Source organism: Lathyrus oleraceus, chromosome 4, assembly GCF_024323335.1.
Source record: "Lathyrus oleraceus cultivar Zhongwan6 chromosome 4, CAAS_Psat_ZW6_1.0, whole genome shotgun sequence".
In the NCBI taxonomy this organism is placed as follows: Eukaryota; Viridiplantae; Streptophyta; class Magnoliopsida; order Fabales; family Fabaceae; genus Lathyrus; species Lathyrus oleraceus.
The window spans coordinates 176,516,944-176,538,848 of NC_066582.1; the positions used below are offsets into that span (position 1 = coordinate 176,516,944).

The following is a 21,905-nucleotide window of genomic DNA, read 5'->3' on the forward strand; positions in this document are numbered from 1 at the left end:
AAGGTAGTCGAATGACACCTACTTATCAGGTATGCTGCAGCCACAACAACCTCGGCCCAAAAACCTTCTTTAATCCAGCACTAACCAGCATGCATCTGACTCTTTCCAAAATGGTTCCATTAAACCTTTAAGCCAAACCATTTTGTTGGCTAGCACCTACAATAGTTATGTGCCTTGCAATACCATATGCAACACAATAGCTGTCAAAGGCCTTATTGCAAAATTCAATACCATTGTCGATCCTCAACCTCTTGACCTTTCTTCGAGTTTTGTTTTCCACCAAAGTCTTCCAACTTTTAAAATTTTCAAAAGTTTCATCCTTAGTCTTATGGATGAATACATATATCTTTCTAGAGTAATCATCAACTATGTATAGAAAATACTTTGCACCTGAGTGTTAAGGATTCCTTCCAGTCCCCCAAAGATCAACATGAATGTAATCAAGGGATCCACATGTTCTCTTTTTACCTTTGTTAAACTTCACCCTACAAGATTCACCAAATACACAAGGTTCACAAAACTCAAGTTTTTCGACATTGTCTCCATACAACGAATTTTGTTTCGACAATTCGATCAGGCCTTTTTCACTGACATGGCCAAGTTGCTTGTGCCACAACTCAGTTTTTGACACAGGTTTTATGGATGCCACATATGTTGAACCACTTACAACCTCAGCCTCAAGGGTACATAAGTCTTGTTTCTTCATGCCTTTCAAGACTTCCTTCGACCCTTTCATTACCCTTAGGATGCTTTTCTCTCCTTTGAAAATATATCCTTTCTTTCCGAATTCACCAAGAGAAATCAAATTCCTCTTAAGACCAGGTACATGCCTAACCTCTATCAATAGCCTTATTGACTCATCATGGAGCTTGAATCTCATAGATCCAATACCTATAATTTTGCATGCTTTATTTTTTCCTAGCAGAACTGATCCTTCATCTTGATCATATAATTCCTCAAACACATCCTTGTTTGGAGTCATGTGCCAAGTACAACCTGAATCCATAATCCATTCATTGCTAGAGTCACTGCTTGAAACCACCAGGACATCAGATGATTCATAACCATCTTGCACAATGGTTGCCTTACCATTATCCTTTCCACCATGATTGTTCATTTGGTCAGGGCATACTTTTCTTATATGACCCTCTTTCTTACAATGATAACACTTAATAGCAAGAGCATTACCACGATAAGAATTATGTATAACTTTACCGTTCTTCTTCTCAGACCTACCATCTTTCTTCAATAATTTTCCTTTAACAGACAAACCTTCACCAACTGTCGAAGGTTTTTGCTCCTTTAGTTTATTCAAGTCCTTAGAGTACAAGGAAGATTAAACATCTTCAAAGGTCAATGAATCTCTTCCATACAAGAGATTTTCTTTGAAGTGAGCATGATACTTAGGTAAAGAACACAATAGCAACAACGCTTGATCTTCATCATCAATCTTGACCTCAATATTTTCAAGATCAAGAATCAACTTGTTGAACATATCGAGTTGCCCAGCCAAGGCTTTGTCTTCACTCATCTTGAATGAATACAAATCTTGCCTCAGGTAGAGGTGATTAACCAACGGTATAGTCATGTACAAACCTTTAATTTTTTTCCACACACCAGCCGCGGTTTTCTCCTTTGAAACATTCTGGAGAACTTTATCACCAAGGCTCAATACAAGGGTGTTATGGGCTTTTTCGACCATAGTTGTCTTCTCCTTCTCCGATAGAGCAACATCCATTTTATCCTCTCCTTTCAACGATTCTAATAAACCCCACTGAACTAGTTGGGCTTGCATATTCAAACTCCACAAACCGAAATCATTCACACCGGTGAATTTCTAAATCTCATAATTTATTGACGACATCTTTTTCTCCATGCTCACCGCACCAGTTTGTTGTGAAATGATATCGCCAATAGCAGAACAAAGTTATGAGATAAAGATCGAGTTTCTTGAATAAATAGAAGAAACACTATTAGGTTTATGAAAGAGAGAAAAAAGAAGAAGAAGAAGAAGAATTAGTTAAAACTGTTTTACTATTCAATTTTTCAATATGGGTTAAAGATTATAAGGGAATACCAACAATTAACCTCTCTCAACACCTTGAGAGAACTAGTTTATTTGTAGACTATTGAGCTATCTTAAACAACAAGCTAACTTAAACAACTAAGCTTAAACAAATGCCAAATTCGACATACTAACTAATAATACTAGTTGACACATTTCAACATCATGCTTGAACAAACTCTGACTACAACATCCACAACTCCTATCGAAATATCAGACTATCACGGTTGAGATTTGAGTTCCATCCGAAATATCACAAGTTTCAACTCTCTACCAAACAACAAGAATTTTCCATTCTAAATCTTCCTACCAATTAACCACTGTCCAAAACAACACTTACATGATACATTTCCATTTCCTTTCATTCTCTTCACCAACTAACCATTCCACTGCTATATTCAACATTTACGTTCCCCCCCCAGTTTTTCTCTTTTACAAAATTTGTACGTACAAAACACCACCAAAACTCCTTTAATAAAAGATTATTTTGTAAAAATCATACGAAAAAGATTCAAAACCATTTTCACACCTCAAGCCTCATTATTCGCTTTCGTTAATGGTATAAAACTCTTTATGCTCCCCATTCATTTTATCCCTGATTTAGTGGAACGTTTCAATTACACCGATTCTAACACTTGTGAAAGCCTATCTACTTATAGTGGAAGTTTACTCTCACGGGCGCTGGAAACCAAACACCGGAAGTGGAAAAACTGTCACTAGGTTAACTGATAACTTATCGAGAGAGTGGTTATCATATGACAATTATATAACTACTCCACAAAAAGCCAAGAATAATTCCTTTAGCAGTGAGATCATACGCACTGCAAATGATGAATCTGATGGTCTAAATTTAAATAAATATATTGCTCCAGTTATTGTTTATCAAACGGCCAGAGAGACCAAAATCGATTCTATCGGTTTAAGTTGGAGTATTCATGTGGAAAAGAATACAAATCATTTTCTTAGACTTCATTTTTATGATGTTTTAAATCAGCAGAGTCTAGTCATTCTATTTCCAAGTTGATTTCTTTACATTCATGACAAGACTTTGTCAACTCACTTACCATACTATTATGACTTCGTAGTTTGCTCAGATGGCTCTGAGTTATTAAAAGTTACAATAGAATCATATATGATGATTCAAATATTGAACACATTTTTAAATGGACTAGAAGTGATAAAAGTGATTGAGTCATTGAGTTTAGTACCCTTAGATGATTTGGATTTAAATTCAAAGGTTATGCTTCCTTTAGTGTTGGGTTTGGTCGTTGGAGGTTTAGTTTTGGTTTATGTTATGACGGTTGTGCTTCTTTGGATTATTAAAATCAGGAAACAAAATCTTGTTGAGAATTCCAATTAGTTGCCCATTCAAATTGCATCGGAAGGGAGTTCTCATAGAAGTTTAACTGCTAGAATAGCAACTCAAGGTTCGCCTCTACCTAACATTAACCTTAGATTGAAAATCTCCTTGCGACGGAGAGTTTCGACGCAAATAGGATAATTGGAAAGGGTGGTTTTGGAAATGTTTATGAGGGAGTTCTTAAGAATGGAATGATTGTGGCAGTGAAAAGTAGCATGTCGGGGTCAGGTCAATGACTTCATGAGTTTCAAACTAAGAGAATGGTTTTGTCCAAGATTCGTCACAAACACCTTGTTTCCTTAATTGGGTATTGTGATGAAAGGTATGAGATGATAATTGTTTATGAGTACATGGAAAAAGGGACACTTAGAGATAATTTGTATAATACAAATTTGCCTAGTTATTTAACTTGGAAGCAAATGCTTGAGATTTGTATTGATGCTACTAGAGGTCTTCATTACCTTCACAAAGGAATGGTTGGTAGAATAATCCACCTTGATGTGAAATCCATAAACATATTGCTTGATGAGAACCTTGTAGTTAAACTTGCTGATTTTGGTCTTTTAAAGACAGGTCCTATTGATCAATAATCTTATGTTAGCACAACTGTGAAAGGAACTTTTGGGTATCTTGACCCTGGTTACTTTAGATCACACAAGCTTACAGAAAAATCTGATGTTTACTCTTTTAGGGTGCTTGAAGTTTTGTGTGCAAGACCAGTGGTTGATTTGTCTTGTCCAAGAGGGCAAGTCAATTTGGATGAGTGGGGATTGCTTTGCAAAGACAAAGGGATACTTGAAAAGATCATTGATCCTTCCATAAAGGATCTAATTGATGAAAACTCGCTTAGAGTATTTAGTGAGATAATGGAAAAATGTTTACTTGAAGATGGTTGTGATAGGCCAACAATGTGTGATGTGTTGTGAGACTTGGAATATGCTTTGCAGCTTCATAGAGAACCACATAAAACAATAATAATTTTTGAGTGGTTATATGAAGATATATGTATGATAAAATATAATTGTAGCATGTTAAGTTGCACACAACACTTCAAGTAGAACCTCCTCAAATGCATGGATAAATATATAAAATATTATGAATTTAAGTGATGAGTATGAGAGTGGGGTGGTTCAATTTTTTGGATTTTCCAAAATAAACTTTTCCGCCAACAAAGAATTTTTTTATTGTCTTGTAACATATACGGGGATAATAAAAAACATGGAAAGGAAGTAATGTTCAATCATCTATGTTGTGATGAAAATTTTCAAAATTATACGACTTGAGCGTGGTTTGGCGAAATGACGAAAAAAAAAACTTCCTCGCATAAAGTTGAAGTTGATGAAGATATGGGTGATCAATTAAAAGATATGATATGTCATATTGGAGAATATTTTTTTAGGATAGCTCATGTGTATGATACTTTACAGTGTGGCAAGGAAGAACTGTTATTTTCGGGGTGCAAAGATTTTACACGATTGTTAGCTGTGCTAAAACTGTTTAATCTGAAAGTAAAAAGTGGATGGATGGATAAAAGTTTCACTAAATTGTTTGAATTGTTAAAAGACATGCTTTCAGAAGGTAACACGTTGTTTAACCGTAATTATGAGACAAAAAAGATATTTGTCCAATGGATTTTGACTATGTCTAAGATACATGTATGTCATAATGATTTCATATTAAACAAAAAAGAATATGAAAAACTGAATGAGTTCTCAAGGTGTGGAGAGTCGCGCTACAAGCTGAAGGACAATAATGTCGACGCTGGTGATTGTAAGTAGAAAGGGTCCTCTTACGAATGTGACGTGGTACCTACAAATAATTCCAAGGTTCAATAGATTATTTGCTAATGTAAATTACTTAAAGAATATTAGATGTCATGTAGAAGAAAGAAAACGTGATGAAAAATTATGCTATGTAGCTGATTATTTACAATGGAAGAAAATTGATTTGTTGTTTCAAGCTTTTGGTCATGAGGCAAGAAGCCTTAGACTTGGACTTGCCACCAATGAAATGAACATGTTTGGTAATTTGAGTACTAACCATACTTCGTGACCTGTTTTTCTCATAATTTACACCCTATTTGAATGTTTGCATGAATCGCAAATATATGATGTTATCTATGATGATTTCACTTCAAAACAAACAGAAAACAATCACTACAAGGAAAATGAAATTTAGCTTCAATAATTTAGCGTCAGCCACGACTCTGACTCTAATATGTCGGGTTTATGTCACATAAGGCAAACGCTAACTGGTTTATTCATTTAATTTTTATTTTTTAATTATCAAAAAATTTATTTGCTTATTTATTTAACCTAGCTTCGATATAGACCAACGTTATATCATGTTGGTGCGAAAAATTTCATTTCCCCTACAATTTTCGTTTGCCTCCCTTTATTATTAATATATGTATTTATTATTTAAGTTATAGCGTCGGTGGAGATCGACGCTAAGATGTTCACAAGCTTTAAATTTTTCTTTATTTGTTTGTTTATTTATTTATTTTTGTTTTCCTTTTTTATGAGAAAAAGGAATATACAGCGATAGTGTAAAATAATTTTACAATGTAAACCAATTAATAACGTGTATGCCGCTAAGTCACAATTATATTTTAAAATTACGTTATAGACATAGCCGACTAATGAATTTATATTGGATGATAATGTAAAAATATATTACATTGTCAATGCACTATTTTAATTTCTTTTTTATTATCTTAAATTAATAAAATACAATTTTAAAATTCTCTTATTTTATGTATTTATTTAAATTATTTTTTTTTTTAAATATATTTAACATTCTCTTATTTTATTAAAATGTGTAAAAAATATAATATATATTTTTTAAACTAATATTTAAATATTTTTTCTAAATAATATTTTTTAAAAATAAACTAAAATATTTACTCAACATATCAAACAAATATTATTTTATAAAATCAAAACAAATAAATATTTAAAAAATTAAATCAAATATAGTTCATTTAAAGTAAAATAAAGTATAACTAATTATAAAACCAAATTAAATTAAATCAAATAGAAAAAAAATCAAGTCCACATCTCTAAATAATAGTGATTGCATTAGCATAATTATATTTTATTTTTTATTATTATAATATGATTAGTTTTGAATTAGAAATAGAAGGATCTAGTTATTCTTTTTCTTAAATTCTTTAGTTTAAAAATAGAAAAGAGATTAATCAATAAAACACTTCTATATAAAACTAATTCACTTCTCATTCTTTCATAACTTTTTAAAGTTTTTTCTCTGAAACTCTTCATTCTCTCTTCATTTCAAAAAACTTAAAATTAATTTTTTTATTATATTATCTTTTACTATGAAAAGAAAACCAAAGAAATCACCTATCCACAATCCATCTTATGAATCACCTTCTGGATCCGAAGAAAGAAATTGTCATTTCTAGCTTCTCAAAAATTGTTTCTTGTGTCATTGAATGTTCTACGTTTCTTCTAAAAAATCGAGTGACATTTTTTTCATCAAAAAATTGATTTCAGGTAAGCTCTTATATCAATTGAGGTTCTAAACATGTTTCTGTATGTCCAAATAAATAAATATATTTTAGCATAAACATGTGTAACAATATAGCGTCGTAGAGGATCGTCGCTACATAAACACAATGTAATAAGCTAGCGTCGTTGTGAACTACCACTAGTTAAACACGTCTAACAAGTTAGTGTAGCCCAATATTGACACTACATAATAAAATTTACAAACTAGCGTCTCCATTAATCGATACAATAATAACACGTGTACCATAGTGACGTCACTCATTACCGACGTTAACATAAAATATATTAACTTTGTAGCGTCTCAACCCATGCTTTAGGTTCTCTCTAGCATTATTTGAAGTTGACGCCATGTTAGCGTCGGCTAAACGCTACTTTTAGTTATAAGTTTAGAGCGTCAATCCTGACCTTGACGGTAAGTCGACGCTAACACCTATTAATGTCCATTTTTGCCTATTAGCGAGAGCTTTTTGCTGACGCTAAATTGTTATTTTCTTGTAGTGGAGATAGATGTTTATCTAAGTCCATTTATTACAAATTTAAATTTTTTATGGGAGAAACGCGTTGATTTTGATGATGCGTATTTGGGTGGAAATCTTAAGATGTGCGCCAAGTTGTTTTACACAATCAATGATTTTCTACATACGGTAGTTATTTGGGTACAACGTTAATGGACATAAAATATGTTATATATGTGAAGATGATACATGATTCCACCAACTAAAGACTGGAAAAAGTATGTTTACCCTGGGCATCTAAATTTTTTAAGATCCAATCATCCATACCATAGATTACAGAAGACTTTTAATGGAGAGCAAGAGTTTGATATCGCTCTACATCCCTTAATCAGGGAGGAAATTTCTAAATGACAACAACATAGTAATATTGTCTTTGGAAAGAACCAAAAAGAGTATGTGGAGAAAAATATATGGAAAAAGAGGTCGGTGTTCTTTGATCGTCCATATTGGTCTAGCCTCGATGTAAGACATTATCTTTATCTAATGCATTTGGAGAAAAATGTGTGTGATAGTTTGATTAGAACATTTCTCAACATTCAAGGCAAGATAAAAGATGGTAAGTCTAGATCTGGTGGAGACGGGTATAAAACAAGAGTTAACCCCAAAATAAATAGGTAAAAGAACATATTTGCCCCCAATATGTCAGATTCTGCGTAGAAAATTAAAAAAAATGTTTTTGCAAGTGTTTGCATGGTATGAAAGTTCCCCAAGGATAATCATCAAATGTCAAGAAACTTGTATCAATGAAAGATCTTAAATCAACTGGCTTAAAATTTTATGATTGTCGTGTCTTGATGCAACAACTTGTACCAGTAGCTATTCGCGACATTTTGTCAAAAAAAGAAGTATGAGAAACTATAACTAGATTGTGTTTACTCTTCAATGATATTTGTAATAAAATCATTCATCCATGAAATTTAGACGAGTTGGAACATGAGGCTGCAATTATGATATGTTAATTGGAGATGTATTTCCCTCCATCATTTTTTGACATTTTAGTTCACTTAAATGTTCATCTAGCCTGGGAGATTAGATTTTTTGACTTAGTTTATTTAAGGTTGATGTATTCGGTAGAGAAATACATGAAGATATTTAAAAGGTATATAAAGAATCTTCACTATTCGAAAGTTTCATTCGTTGAAAGGTATATCACAAAAGAAGCTATTGAGTTTTGTTCAAACTATTTGTTAGAGGCAGACTCTATAGGAATTCCCAAGTATCTTCATGATGAAAGATATGGAGGTAAATATACTCAAGGTTTGTTAAGACAATGGTATGAGATGTAGTTTTTCAAGCACAATTGTATATATTGAATAATATTGATGAACTTCAGTCTTACTTTTTCACTCACAAAAGACTTATCAAGGAAAATTCCCCCTTGATGAGTGAAAAATGGATGATGACAAAGCATAAAAAATGTTTCATAAATTGGTTTAATGAAAGGGTTTCTAAATATAGGAATGCATGTGAGACAATTAAATGTATGTCATATATGCCTAAGTTTAATGTAATAACTTATAGTGCATATGACATTAGTAAATTTTCAATTTATATAAAATCAAAGGATGATCGTAGTACCATGCAAAATAGTAGAGTTATGGTTGAGGTTGAATCTATGTATTTCTCTAACTCCAAAGATAAGAATCGTGTAATGACATCAATGTCGTACTTTGGGGTCATTTAGGAGATTTGGGAAATCAATTATATTATATTTAAAGTACCTTTATTTTAATGTAAGTGGATTGATAGTAACACTGATGTATAATTTGATGAATTAGAATTCACACAGATTGACCTTCACAAGACAACTTATATAAAGGAACTATCCATCACACATCCCAAGAAGAAATAGTTTTTTTATGTTACTGATCCTTCTAACAGTAAATGGTTAATTATTCTACAAGGAAAACACATTGTTGATAGTGACGAGGATGACTCTCGTTGTTATGAGAGTTTCTATAGGGAAATGTGTGAGGTTATTGATTCTCAATACCACAATGAAGGACCGGGTTGGCACAAAGGTGCACCAAGAGGACGTGGAAGAAGATAACTTGGTGTTTGAATGATGTGTTATGAGTTTGATCTGGTGGTGTCCAGTTCTATTTGGTGTCTTCAGTCTTTCTGCATTTTACTACTTCATATTTTGATTCGTCATGCATTTTACTTTTTGGATAATGGTTTATTTGATGTTGGTTTATGTATTTACAATGTCTCTTTAACTGTTTGGATTTAGACAATGGTTATTGTATTAAAAACTTATGGTTATTGTAATTGTTGTATGTTCTAGTATATGTTGAGCATATACCTTATCTTTGCAAATTGCCTCTGTATAGTGAATATATGTGATATTTCTAATCATATGCTTGGTCTCTTTTTGATGTTCACAAATGGGGAGAAGTATGATGCACACATTTAGGGGGAGCTTTCCATGAATAAGAACGCATTGTCTTAAGTTTTGCCATCATCAAAAAGGGGGAGTATGTGAGTGTATCTTTCCGTTTAGATAGGTTTTTGTATGATTTCAAAACTAGAAATTAGCGTGTATGTATATTGGATGGTATCATCCGAGTCTAAATATGCATTTTAGCGTTCTTGCATTAGGGTAATGGTTTGAAAAAAGATTTTGCATCAAAATATTGTGTCATTCATGAAAAACTGGTTTAATGTGAAAATTTCACATTACAGGTCGACACATGTGCGAAATAGGCCGACACGTAGCTCATCTGAAAATGCACAGGTCAACACATTGTAGAAATAGGTTGACACATACGCTGCATTATTAAAGCCTGTAAGGTTTTGTCTTATGTGCTGACTGACCAGGCCGACCTATATGCAACACATTGCCTTGATAGGTCGACAGATGACCTCAAACATGTCGACACATTGCTTCAATAGGTCGACACATGGCTCGTACAGGTCGACCTTTTGAACAAAAATGTTGAAAAATCACTCTTGTTTTCCTTCCTTTTGTATTCCTTTTGCTCTCTATTGGTCATATACATATAAATACCATATACATGCATCATTCTTTAGTAAGGTTTCTAGAGTGAGTAAAACCTACATGAATCCAGGATTTCAAAGCATCTCATCATCTTGAATTGAATCTATGCATACACACAATTAAACTACACATAATCATTTTTTGATTGGGTGCCATCTAGATTAGGATTGATAACGTCCAATTAGGTTTGTTGTACCGAGAATATTGGGTTGAGCTCTTTGAGGGATTCAAATCAGAAAATCGAGGTGGAGTTTTCCTTCAAGATATTTAGGGTTTGGAGGTTTTGGATAAGATTGTGCAATTCAGATTTGATAGAGTGAAAGCCTTGAGACTAGGTGTATCGTGCAAGGGAGTAACATGAAATGGTGGATCATGTTGATAAATCTTGGGTTCAACAAGTGTGTGTTTGGGATTAATTTAGCCGAGTGAAAGCCTTAAGATAAGGAGGTCGTGCAAGAAAGTAGTAACAACAAGTGAATTGAAGAAGCATTCTTGGTGTCTTGATCAATCTTTGATCAAGGTTTTTGGAGGTGCTAGAGTCAAGAACAAACTTAGGGTTTGTGAGATTTGATCTCTCATCCTTTGTATACATACATTTGCAAAGTAAGATTTATTATAATAATATCTCAATTCGAATTCGAATTGAGGGCAGATGTACCCATATCGAGGTCGATTGTGGATCTGCCTAAACAAATTCTTGTGTACTCTTTTTCTCTCTCTCTCTCTCTCTCTCTCCCCTCCCCCCTCTCTCTCTCTCTTTTATTTTTCAATTCACAAATTCTCGATTGCTTTGATCACCAGATCAACATAGTTTGGATCATAATTTTGATTACATTTTGAATCTTGTGTTTGTTGTATTGATCACTAACCATTAGGTTGTGATTGAATTTCTTAGAACAACAAACACCATATAAAATTCCAAACTTTATTTTTCGCACACCAAGTATTCAAAAAATTGTTTGACTTAGTTTTTTTTGTGTGGATATCATTGGAGATAGATTTTTACTGTTGTAGAGTATTCAATTAGTTGTGCTTAATTGTTGTTGATTGACTTATGAATTATTAGCATAACATAGACACCTTTACGCATATCTGAGGCTATTCAATAGTAGGTTCGGTTAAACGATTTTTGATCCAAGAAATATTTGAAACTTGCTTCCGCGCCATATACTTTTCTAAGTCAAACAACTTTAATTTTTATTTATAAAATTCTTATTTTTAAGTTTAACTTAAAAGTAACTTTTACGACAAAAAAAAGTTTGGCCAAACGATACCTAAACCTATCAATGAAAATGAAATAGATCTAATTGTAATAATAATAATAATATAAATCTAATAATTAAAACTAATAATGAGAAATAAAATAAAAACAATAACAATAATAAAACAAATAACACTAAATAATAACAATATGACCATGTAAATAAAAATTAATACTAATAATAATTAACAGTGATAAATCTAATAATAAAAATAATATAAGTAATACCAAGAATATAAATCTATTCTAATAGTATAAATCATAAATAAAAAATAAAAATAATAATAATGACTAATAATAGTAAGATATTATAATAAAAATATTAGTAGTGCTAAACTAATAATCCTAATACTATACTTCTAATATAATAATATAATCTAAAAATAAAATAAATCTAATAATAATAATAATATATAAATAATTCTAAAAATAATATGGTAATAATAACTATAATGATGCAAATATAAATAAAAATTAGTAATGATAATAACAATTGTAACAGTAAAAATAAAGTTAAAAATGATATTGGTGATAATAAAAATAATGCTAAACTAATGATAATGTTAAAAGTAATGAAATTAGAAAGAAAAATTAAAAGGAAAACAATACTAAAAGGGAAAAGGTGGGTTCAAATCTGCAACCTTACATTTGAAATCCTTACATCCTCACTTCACTACCAAATGGACTATCGCACTCAATCGAGACTAAATACGATTAGACCTCATATGATAATATAAACCCGAGCAAAATTTGGGTATGACACTTTCTTTATAAATTTTCCTTTTACGGACAAACCTTCACCAACTGTCGATGGCTTGTGCTCATTTCGTTCGTTCAAATCCTTTGAATACAAGTCTGATTAAACATCTTCAAAGGTCAGCGAATCTCTTCTATACAAGAGAACTTCTTTTAAATGAGCATGAGACTTAGGTAAATCACATAATAACAACCACACTTGATCGTCATCATCAATCTTGACCTAGATATTCTCAAGATCAAGAATCAACTTGTTGAATATATCCAGCTGCTCAGCCAAGATTTTGTCTTCACTCATCTTGAATGAATACAAAGCTTGCTTCCGGTAGAGACGATTAACTAACAATTTCGTCATGTACAAACCTTCGAGTTTCTTCCATACACCAGTTGCAGTTTTCTCCTTTGAAACCCGCTGAAGAACCTTATCACCAAGGCTCAATACAATGACATTGTGGGATTTCTTGATTATCGTCGTCTTCTCCTTCCCCGTTAGGGCAACATCTATATTATTCGATCCTTTCAACGCTTATAACAAACCCTGCTGAACGAGTAAGACTTGTATCTTCAAGCGCCACAAACCGAAATCATTCACACCGGTGAATTTCTCAATCTCATACTTTGTTGACGAAATCTTCTTCTTCATGCTTACCGCATCAGTTCGTTGTAACGAAGTACTGTCAAGACCAAATTAAAACTATGAGAAAGATTAAGTTTCTTGGACAAACACAAGAAACCTTATTAGGATTTCACGATAGAGAGAGAAGAGGGAAAAAGAAGAAGAATAAGGATTGATTAGAATTGTTTTTCTATTCACTTACTTAATTAGGGTTCAAAGATCACAAGTGAATAACAATAACTAACTCCTTTCAACAATCCAAGAGAACAAGTTTATTTATAGACTACTAATCTAACTTAAACTACAAGCTAACTTAAATAATTGGGCTAAACGAAAGGCCCAATTCGACATGCTAATAATCCTAGCAATTTCGACTACTGCATGGTTAACCATACTTCAACTATAACATGCAGGATTACGAGGTGAACAAACTTCGATTACATGCTAGACCTTTGTCGAACCAAGAAGCTACCTTTGTCGAGATTAAAGTTCGATCCAAATTCTCACACTATAGATAACTTTGACTTGAACTGGTACATTGTGTTGATACGGATAGAAATCCATTGTTATTATAATGGAGATAGGAAATGAAGATATATCAGCTCTTTAGTTTGAGATCACAAAACTATGCTCTATTACATTATAATTACACCGAGACAAATTTATACCACTTTGGACCTCGTGAAAATTTCCATGCCCGATAGATATAAGTACTCTAACACATTTTCATTTTGGCTGCGAGATTACCAATATTTTGATTCATTATCTGCGTCATTCAAATAAATAAAACTAGATTTACGATTGTAATTTAATTTTTATTTGTTTTTTATTGAATTTAAATTATATTAAAAGTTATATTTTTAGATAAATATGATTGATAACTTATAAATTATAATTGAAACTGCGATATTCATTAATCACAAATAAAATAAAAAGTACATTTTAACTGAAAGAAAAAATATATGCTTGTAAGTTGAGAATAACATCTAGAATATCATTTTAAAAAATTCAATAATTTAAAAAGATATCATTTGTAGTTTATTTATTTATTTTGATTCTCATGTATTTTTTTTGTACTTATCTCATTTTTAAATATTTAATTTTAAATTGTTAATGATATCTATTTATTTTAGTCTTGAATAACATTTAAATTTTATTTGCAATTGTATTAATAAAACTTAAAAAAAATCAAATTTATGTATATATTGTCAAATATTAGTTATACAATGAATAAAAATGTATTCAAATACTAGTTACTTTATTAATTTAATTTTTTTAAGAAAAAGAATTATTTTAACTTGTTAGGAATGATATTGTAAAATATTTATGTGATTTTATTGTTGATATTGATTGAAATATGATAGTTCTTTAAGAAATACTATCTTTATTTTTTATTATCCTCGCTTATCTTTATTATAAAAAAATTGAGCAAATTATAAAATATATATTCTTATATATGAAAAATCTAGAATTTTGTTGTTTGTTTTTAGTTTATTTTAGATGCATTTTATTGAAATGATACATCAAAATTTCTTTTGTTTCATTTTTATAGTTTTAAAATAATTGTAAGAGAATATAAATATTATTTTAAAAAATTTATGAAAATAATATATATCAATGATATCAAGTATTTATTAGGTTAATATATATTTATGTTATTTTTATAAAAAAATTATGTTAATTTGTTATTATTAATATTTTAAAAAATTTATGTGATTTTACTGTAGATATTAATTGAAATATGAAAGTTCTTATTTTAGACATTGCTATAAGAAAAAGATAGGCACTCTATAAATGAAATTTGTCAAACTCTAGATTTTGATAAATCAAAACTAAAGTCATTTGTCCTTATTTTATTTGTTTGACATGATAGGAAGAATTTAGAATATAAATAATTTAATTCTAAATAAATTATATTGAAAATATATATCAAAATTTATTTTCTTTAATTTTTATAATTAAAAATAATTGCAAGAAAAATTGAAATAATATTTTATTAGTTTTATGAAAATAATATGTACTAAAGATAGAATTTAATTGATATGTGTAAAAATCGTTTACATCGTCGGTTAATCATAATCATTATATTTTATATGTGTTTGACTTTTTCTTTAATCACATCTAAAATATCATCTATAAATTGTGATTAGGGATGACAAGAAAACCTGTACGGTTGGAAAAAAATCGCCACGAGAATGAGTTGAATAGATAAACAGGTATCCCCAGATAAAATAATCGGATATTTAAATACCGTTTCCTTACGAACATGGATACAAAATTGATGGTACTCGTATTGGTGAATATCTGTATCTGTTAATAAAAAATGACTTAAATATTTTTTTAAATTTAAATTATTATATCCAATAAATTTCTTTCATTAATAGTCACTTAACTTAACTTTTTGGTAATTTCTTTTTCATTTAAAATCCTAGTTGCATGTTTGAGCATACTTCGACTACAACATGCAAAATCTTCTTCAAAAATTATATACATAATTTTATATTTACATCATATAAGAAAAATTAATAAATTTCTTTTTTTTAAAAATATTCATAGATATTTGTAAATATCCCGTATCTCAAAATCTCTTGATACCATCTGACATATAGTCACACGGATCTAGGACGAGTACGGATATTATATTTAATAATCAACAATATATATCTCCCTACATCACACTTTAATTTTAAAATTACATTGATGACATTAAAAATTAATGAATTTCTATTAAATGAAAGTGGGAAACTATTTTACACCGTGGATGTACTACTTTAATTTCTAAAATATTTTAATGTATAGTATAAATTAAGAGATCAAAGAAAGTGCATTATTGTTATAAAGAAGTATCACACATATATCTAATCTAATTGCAAAATCATAATAATATTTTAACAATAGAAATTTGATGTGCTCATTAATTAATAATGTAAAAATATTTTATAGTATTTGGGAAATTGTTATATCATAAGTGCGTTATAGTTAGCACTCCGAACCAACCAATCACGTTTAATGATTTTTCATTATCCGGTAGTTGATAAATCAACTTCGAAAAATACTTAAAAATAAAAGTATAAACAAACAAGACGAAGAAAATTCAAAGCTGACGACTTAACTACAGTCCACACCTCAAGTCTTTTGTTCCACTTATCTAAGTCTTCTCCAATGGTTCCCCTTCTCTTCACCTCCTCCTATTTCTAAGAATTGTAATCATTAATATCATCAAGACCCATGGCAATTCAACACTCTATACTTTTTCTTATTTTTCTTCTTCAATTCTCATCACTACAATTTCCCTCACTCGGATTATACAATCTCCAACACAGTTACTTGATCAGTTGCGGGTCAGATACTGATGTTCAAGAAAATAACAACGTTTATATCGGAGAATCAAATCCTTCTTACCCTAAAACAACATTCACCAAAACCACCGTAGAAAAAAATGAATCAACACTTCTTTCACCTCTCTACCAAACAGCAAGAATTTTCAATTCTCAATCTATCTACGAATTCAACACCTTCCCAAACAACACCTACATGGTACGTTTTCATTTCCTTTCAATATCTTCACCAACTGACCTCTCCACTGCTAAATTCAATGTTTCTATTCCTGGTTTCTCTATTTTACAAAATTTCGACGCCAAAAACACCACAGACTCTCCTTTAATTAAAGAGTATTTTGTCAAAATTATTAGAAAAAGATTCAGAATCACTTTCACACCTCAAACCTCATCATTCGCTTTCGTTAACGCAATAGAACTCTTTATGCTTCCCATTCATTTTATCCCCGATGACATTGAACGTTTCAATTACATTAGTCCTGATGGTCAAGCCCTATCTACTTATAACGGCGGTTTACTCTCCTTGGAAACCAAACACCGTCTTAACGTTGGTGGCAACAATGTCAATAGAGAAAATGATAACTTGTTGAGAAATTGGTTACCAGATGACAGTTATATAACTAATCCACAGAACGCTAACAATCGTTCCTTTAACGGTGACATCAAACGCACTGCAAATGATGAATATGATGGTCCAAATTCAAATAAATATATTGCTCCGGATATTGTTTATCAAACTGCCAAGGAGAGCAAAGACGGTTCTAACGGTTTAAACATAAGTTGGAGTGTTCCCGTGCAGAAGAATACTGATCACTTTGTTAGGTTTCACTTTTGCGACCTGTTCAACCCACAGCCTCGTCTTACGTCTTTTCTTCTCTTCATTTATGATACTTATGTTCGAAATGTGAATGATGACTCAAGATTGTCAGATGAGTTGCATGATCCTTATTATTATGATTTTGTGGTTCGCTCCGATGGCACTGGGCTATTGAAGATTACTGTAAAACCTAATGTAACAGATAATGTGCCAAAAGCGTTTTTAAACGGGCTAGAACTAATGAAAGTGATTGAACTATCAGGTTCAATTCCGTTAGATGATTTGGATTCGGATTCAAAGGTTAATCTTCCTGTGGTGGTGGGTTCGGCCGTGGGAGGTTTAGTTCTGGTTTCTGTTGTGGTGGTTGTGTTTCTTTGGATTAGTAAAATCAGGAAACAAAGGCCTGTTGAGAATTCTAGTTGGTTGCCAGTTCGAGCGGCCGCGGGATGGAGTACTCATAGCAGATTAACGGATGGAACAACAACTCAAGGCTCCCCTCTACCTAACATAAATCTTGGATTGAAAATCTCCTTGTATGATATTCAACTTGCAACAGATAATTTCAACGCGGAGAAGATAATTGGAAAGGGTGGTTTTGGAATTGTTTATAAGGGAGTTCTCAAAAAGGAAAAGAGTGTGGCAGTGAAAAGAAGTGAACCAGGATCAGGTCAAGGACTTCCTGAATTTCAAGCTGAGATAATGGTTTTGTCCAAGATTCGTCACCGACACCTTGTTTCCTTAATTGGGTATTGTGACGAAAGGTTTGAGATGATACTTGTTTATGAGTATATGGAAAAAGGGACACTTAGAGATAGCTTGTACAACACAAATTTGACTAGTTTTTTGAGTTGGAAGCAAAGGCTTGAGATTTGTATTGGTGCTGCTAGAGGTCTTCATTATCTTCACAAAGGAGCAACGGGTGGAATCATTCACCGTGATGTGAAATCCACAAACATATTGCTCGATGAGAATCTTGTTGCTAAAGTTGCTGATTTTGGTCTTTCAAGAACCGGTCCTCTTGATCAGCATTCTTATGTCAGCACAGGTGTTAAAGGAACATTCGGGTATCTCGATCCAGAGTACTTTAGATTACAACAACTTACAGAAAAATCTGATGTTTATTCATTCGGTGTGGTTCTTCTTGAAGTGCTGTGTGCAAGACCAGCCATTGAACCGGAGCTTCCAAGGGAACAGGTGAACTTGGCTGAGTGGGGACTTTTTTGCAAAGACAAAGGAATATTGGAAGATATTATTGATCCTTCCATTAAGGGACAGATTGATCAAAACTCACTTCGAAAATTTAGTGAGACAGTGGAAAAATGCTTACAAGATGACGGCAGTGATAGACCTTCAATGGGCGATGTGTTGTGGGACTTGGAATACGCTTTGCAGCTTCAGAGAGGCGCGATACACAGAGAACCTCATGAGGACAGTTCCAGCAGTGCTTCTGTATCAATTCAATTGCCTAATGTTCGCCGTTTTCCTTCACTGTCTACACTGAGTGAAATTGATGACATGTCTATTGGCAGGGTTACCGATGAATCAGTTAATGCAGAGGATTCTGTTTTCTCTCAGCTGAAAATTGATGATGCTAGATAGTACTTTTCTGTTTTGTCCTTGTTTACTTGTATTTTTTCATCCTTAGTTAAGGTAGTTGGTGTATTCTCAATTGTAAGATAAATTAGTATGATGTGTATTATTTCTGACGCTTGTAATAAATTTATGATAATTGCACCAATTTATATATTCTACATTCTGGTCAACAATGGTATATACTACTATATAATTATATAATGAGGCTTATTGATTAAGGTTAAGCCCAATTAAAAGCCATCTAATATTTCTGGTGGTTAATATTGACACATATTTTTGTTGACACAAGATCTTATTGTATCATTATCATGATCATGCCTATTTTATTGTTATTGTGGGATACATCTGTTTTATAAACCTTACATTGTTTATTGATTCAATTAAGACACTTAAGACTTCTAATATAGACATAAGTTACACTTCCCATATATATATATAGTTTTCTTTACATTTACAAATAGGCTTGTTTATATGAATCAAACCATAAACAAGAAAATAAAAATCAAACCAGTAACAAACTAATCATTAACTGAAATATTATATGTTAGTGACCTGAACCTCTTCTGCTTGGTCCAGAAGTCATGGTATGAAATTGGCTATCAACCAAAATCCGGTTTTTCATCATCTTATCCGCGGTGTTGATCTTCTCTGTTGTCATTGAAGCTATGAGATGGTGAAGTTCTTTGATAGGTTCATGAGTGATTTTATCTGTCTTTGTTGGTGATGGAAGGATTCTAGAGCTTACGAAGCAAGGCCTTGTAGCGGCAAACACCGCGAAAAAGACTAGAACTAAAACATAGAACTTCATTTTTATGGTACAACTTCAAGGTAGGCTTCAAGCAACCTTGAAGTACCTTGAAGTGTTTTATTGACCCAAAGGAAAGGGGTGAAGCTAAAATGATTGGTTTGGCATCTTGTGATGGGCAAGGCAAGTTATGAGAAGAGAGGGAAGAGGCCTTTACATATTAAGGAAGAGTAGTGAGGGGGAAATGGACGGTTGAGGGCTAATGCATTGTGTGTGGGGCCTATTGAAAGGAGTTGTTGACTGAAACTGTTTTTTCTGTTATGCAAGTAGAGTCAAACCTATATTGAAGTTATAATAGAGTCGCAAAAATCTCAAGTTTTTAATTTTGTTGAAAATCTATGTTGTGATACGGAAATATAAGTCAGAAGTAGAGACAAGAATATATCAGACTAGACTATAGTCTGATCTATTTAAGTCTGTAATGTCTTTTTTAATAAAGAAGTTAAACTTAAATTTTTAAGAAAATTTAATAAAGAAGTTAAATTTAGTGGGAAGTTATTATATTTAAAAAGTATCATAAAGTGATTTTACTTATGGGTTATTCAGTCTAAAAGAGAATTGTCTTTTTGACAGAATACGGTTAAGATTAGGAAATAGCAAGGGTCCATGTCGTTCCCAAGTTTCTGGTGCATACACATTTAGCACTAAAAGTGAGTAGCAAAATGCAGAAGTGGAGTTGGAATCAACAACATGCTAGCTAAGGTGGTGATTAACCAACGGAGTTTTGGCACTAGTTAACAACATCCTCACAAATTGCACTTAAAAGGAAAGATATCAAGATTCTCTAATTTATAAATTCTATGGATACAAAAATAATTGAATGAATTTGTGCTATTCAAAAGGGTTATACTACTTCACATGGGTTTTCTAGGAAATTGTATGGAAAATTCTTTTTTTCAAGTTAGGAAAAAAAATGTGGAAAGTATCTTCAATTATAGCACAATTGACCTATGTAAGTGTGTACGGGTCAATGGAGAGATCAGAGATGGGAGGTGTGTGTGCCCTTAATAATTTTATTCCTTTTGTTCACTTTTTGCAATTGATGGACGACATAGGGTGCATCATAGTTCAAGATAGCTAGAATCTTCAATTGGTGGTTTCTAATATATATTATTTTAAAAGAAAAATATGTAAGGGTGTGGACTTGAAGAATTTGGCCTACTTGAAAAGAAAATGGGATATCTACCCTTGTGATGCATTGAAAAAATAAAAAGACATGTTGAAGAATAATATTTTTTTGTTACTTTGAAAAAAAAATCTAAATTAGCAATATAGAAACAATATCACAATGTTTTATACACATCAAATACATTTATTTAAATAAAAAATGTTATCACATTAAGAAAGTAAGTTTTAATATTCACAAAAGACAACATGAATATTGACTTAAATTTTAGTCAAAATTATATTAGAGATTCTTTAAAATATATTATTGTAATAGATAAATTTTTTAATTTTTTTTTACAACAAGTCAATTCTTCAAGTTATCCAACGTCTAACTGTTATTCTTTTCTAAAAATTTCGTCCTAAAAATGCATATTTGAGATTAACGTTTGTGAGGTGGCTATAACGTTGATGATATGAAATTATTTTTTATTTACCTTTAAGTAATTATCCAAAATCACATTGTTCTAAACTGCATAAAGGAATGAGTAACATGAAATTCCTAAATCTTAAATTGAGAAATGGAAGACGCGATGAAGACCATGAATCCCTAAACAAGGACGAATGCGGAAGGAACGAGAGGAACTCATGCACGAAGGAGGAAAGCTATGCAAGTAGGGACTAAGAAGGGAAAATAAGGATTCGATGGAGAGGAACACAATAATAAAGCATTTTGACTATTGAGATCTATGTCATTTTCCCTAATGTTGTGGTTCTCATTTTAGGGATTTGAGGTGATGTGAAGTCAAGCTTCTCCAACATTGTGTTTTGATGAAGATAAGTATACTCTCTCAAGTTCATGTGTATTATCAAAGGATGAGAAAAAACTCCATGACTCAAGCTATGGTATCAAGATTTGTATTTCACGCAATAATGTCAAGACATTCTTGAAACTTAGGAGAATGATCACTTCATTAAGGTACAAGTAACAATTTAATCATGTGTCTTACCATAGTGCTCAGAATTATCATAATCATTTCATATTGATGCATAAAACTCATTTATATAACTTATGTTTTTGAACCATCACATTACTTAATGTATTTTTCAAACTTTTATCAAGTGTAATCGGTTACACATTTCT

General features: G+C 31.6%; 1 protein-coding gene and 1 pseudogene across 1 annotated transcript; both read left to right on the plus strand.

Annotated features, from left to right (window-relative positions):
• Positions 1-2,051: 2,051 nt before the first annotated feature.
• Positions 2,052-4,483, plus strand: LOC127136574 (probable receptor-like protein kinase At5g24010; annotated as a pseudogene).
• An 11,713-nt stretch (positions 4,484-16,196) lies between these two features.
• LOC127074397 (probable receptor-like protein kinase At2g23200) lies at positions 16,197-19,010 on the plus strand. The gene has a single exon (XM_051015713.1). It carries the CDS (start codon positions 16,333-16,335, stop codon positions 18,856-18,858), a length of 2,526 nt encoding a protein of 841 aa, XP_050871670.1. The 5' UTR covers positions 16,197-16,332; the 3' UTR covers positions 18,859-19,010.
• The last annotated feature ends 2,895 nt before the right edge of the window (positions 19,011-21,905 follow it).

Bases quoted from the DNA above. Each gene is read 5' to 3' on its own strand.
- LOC127074397 (XM_051015713.1), top strand. From the start codon at position 16,333: ATGGCAATTCAACACTCTATACTTTTTCTTATTTTTCTTCTTCAATTC.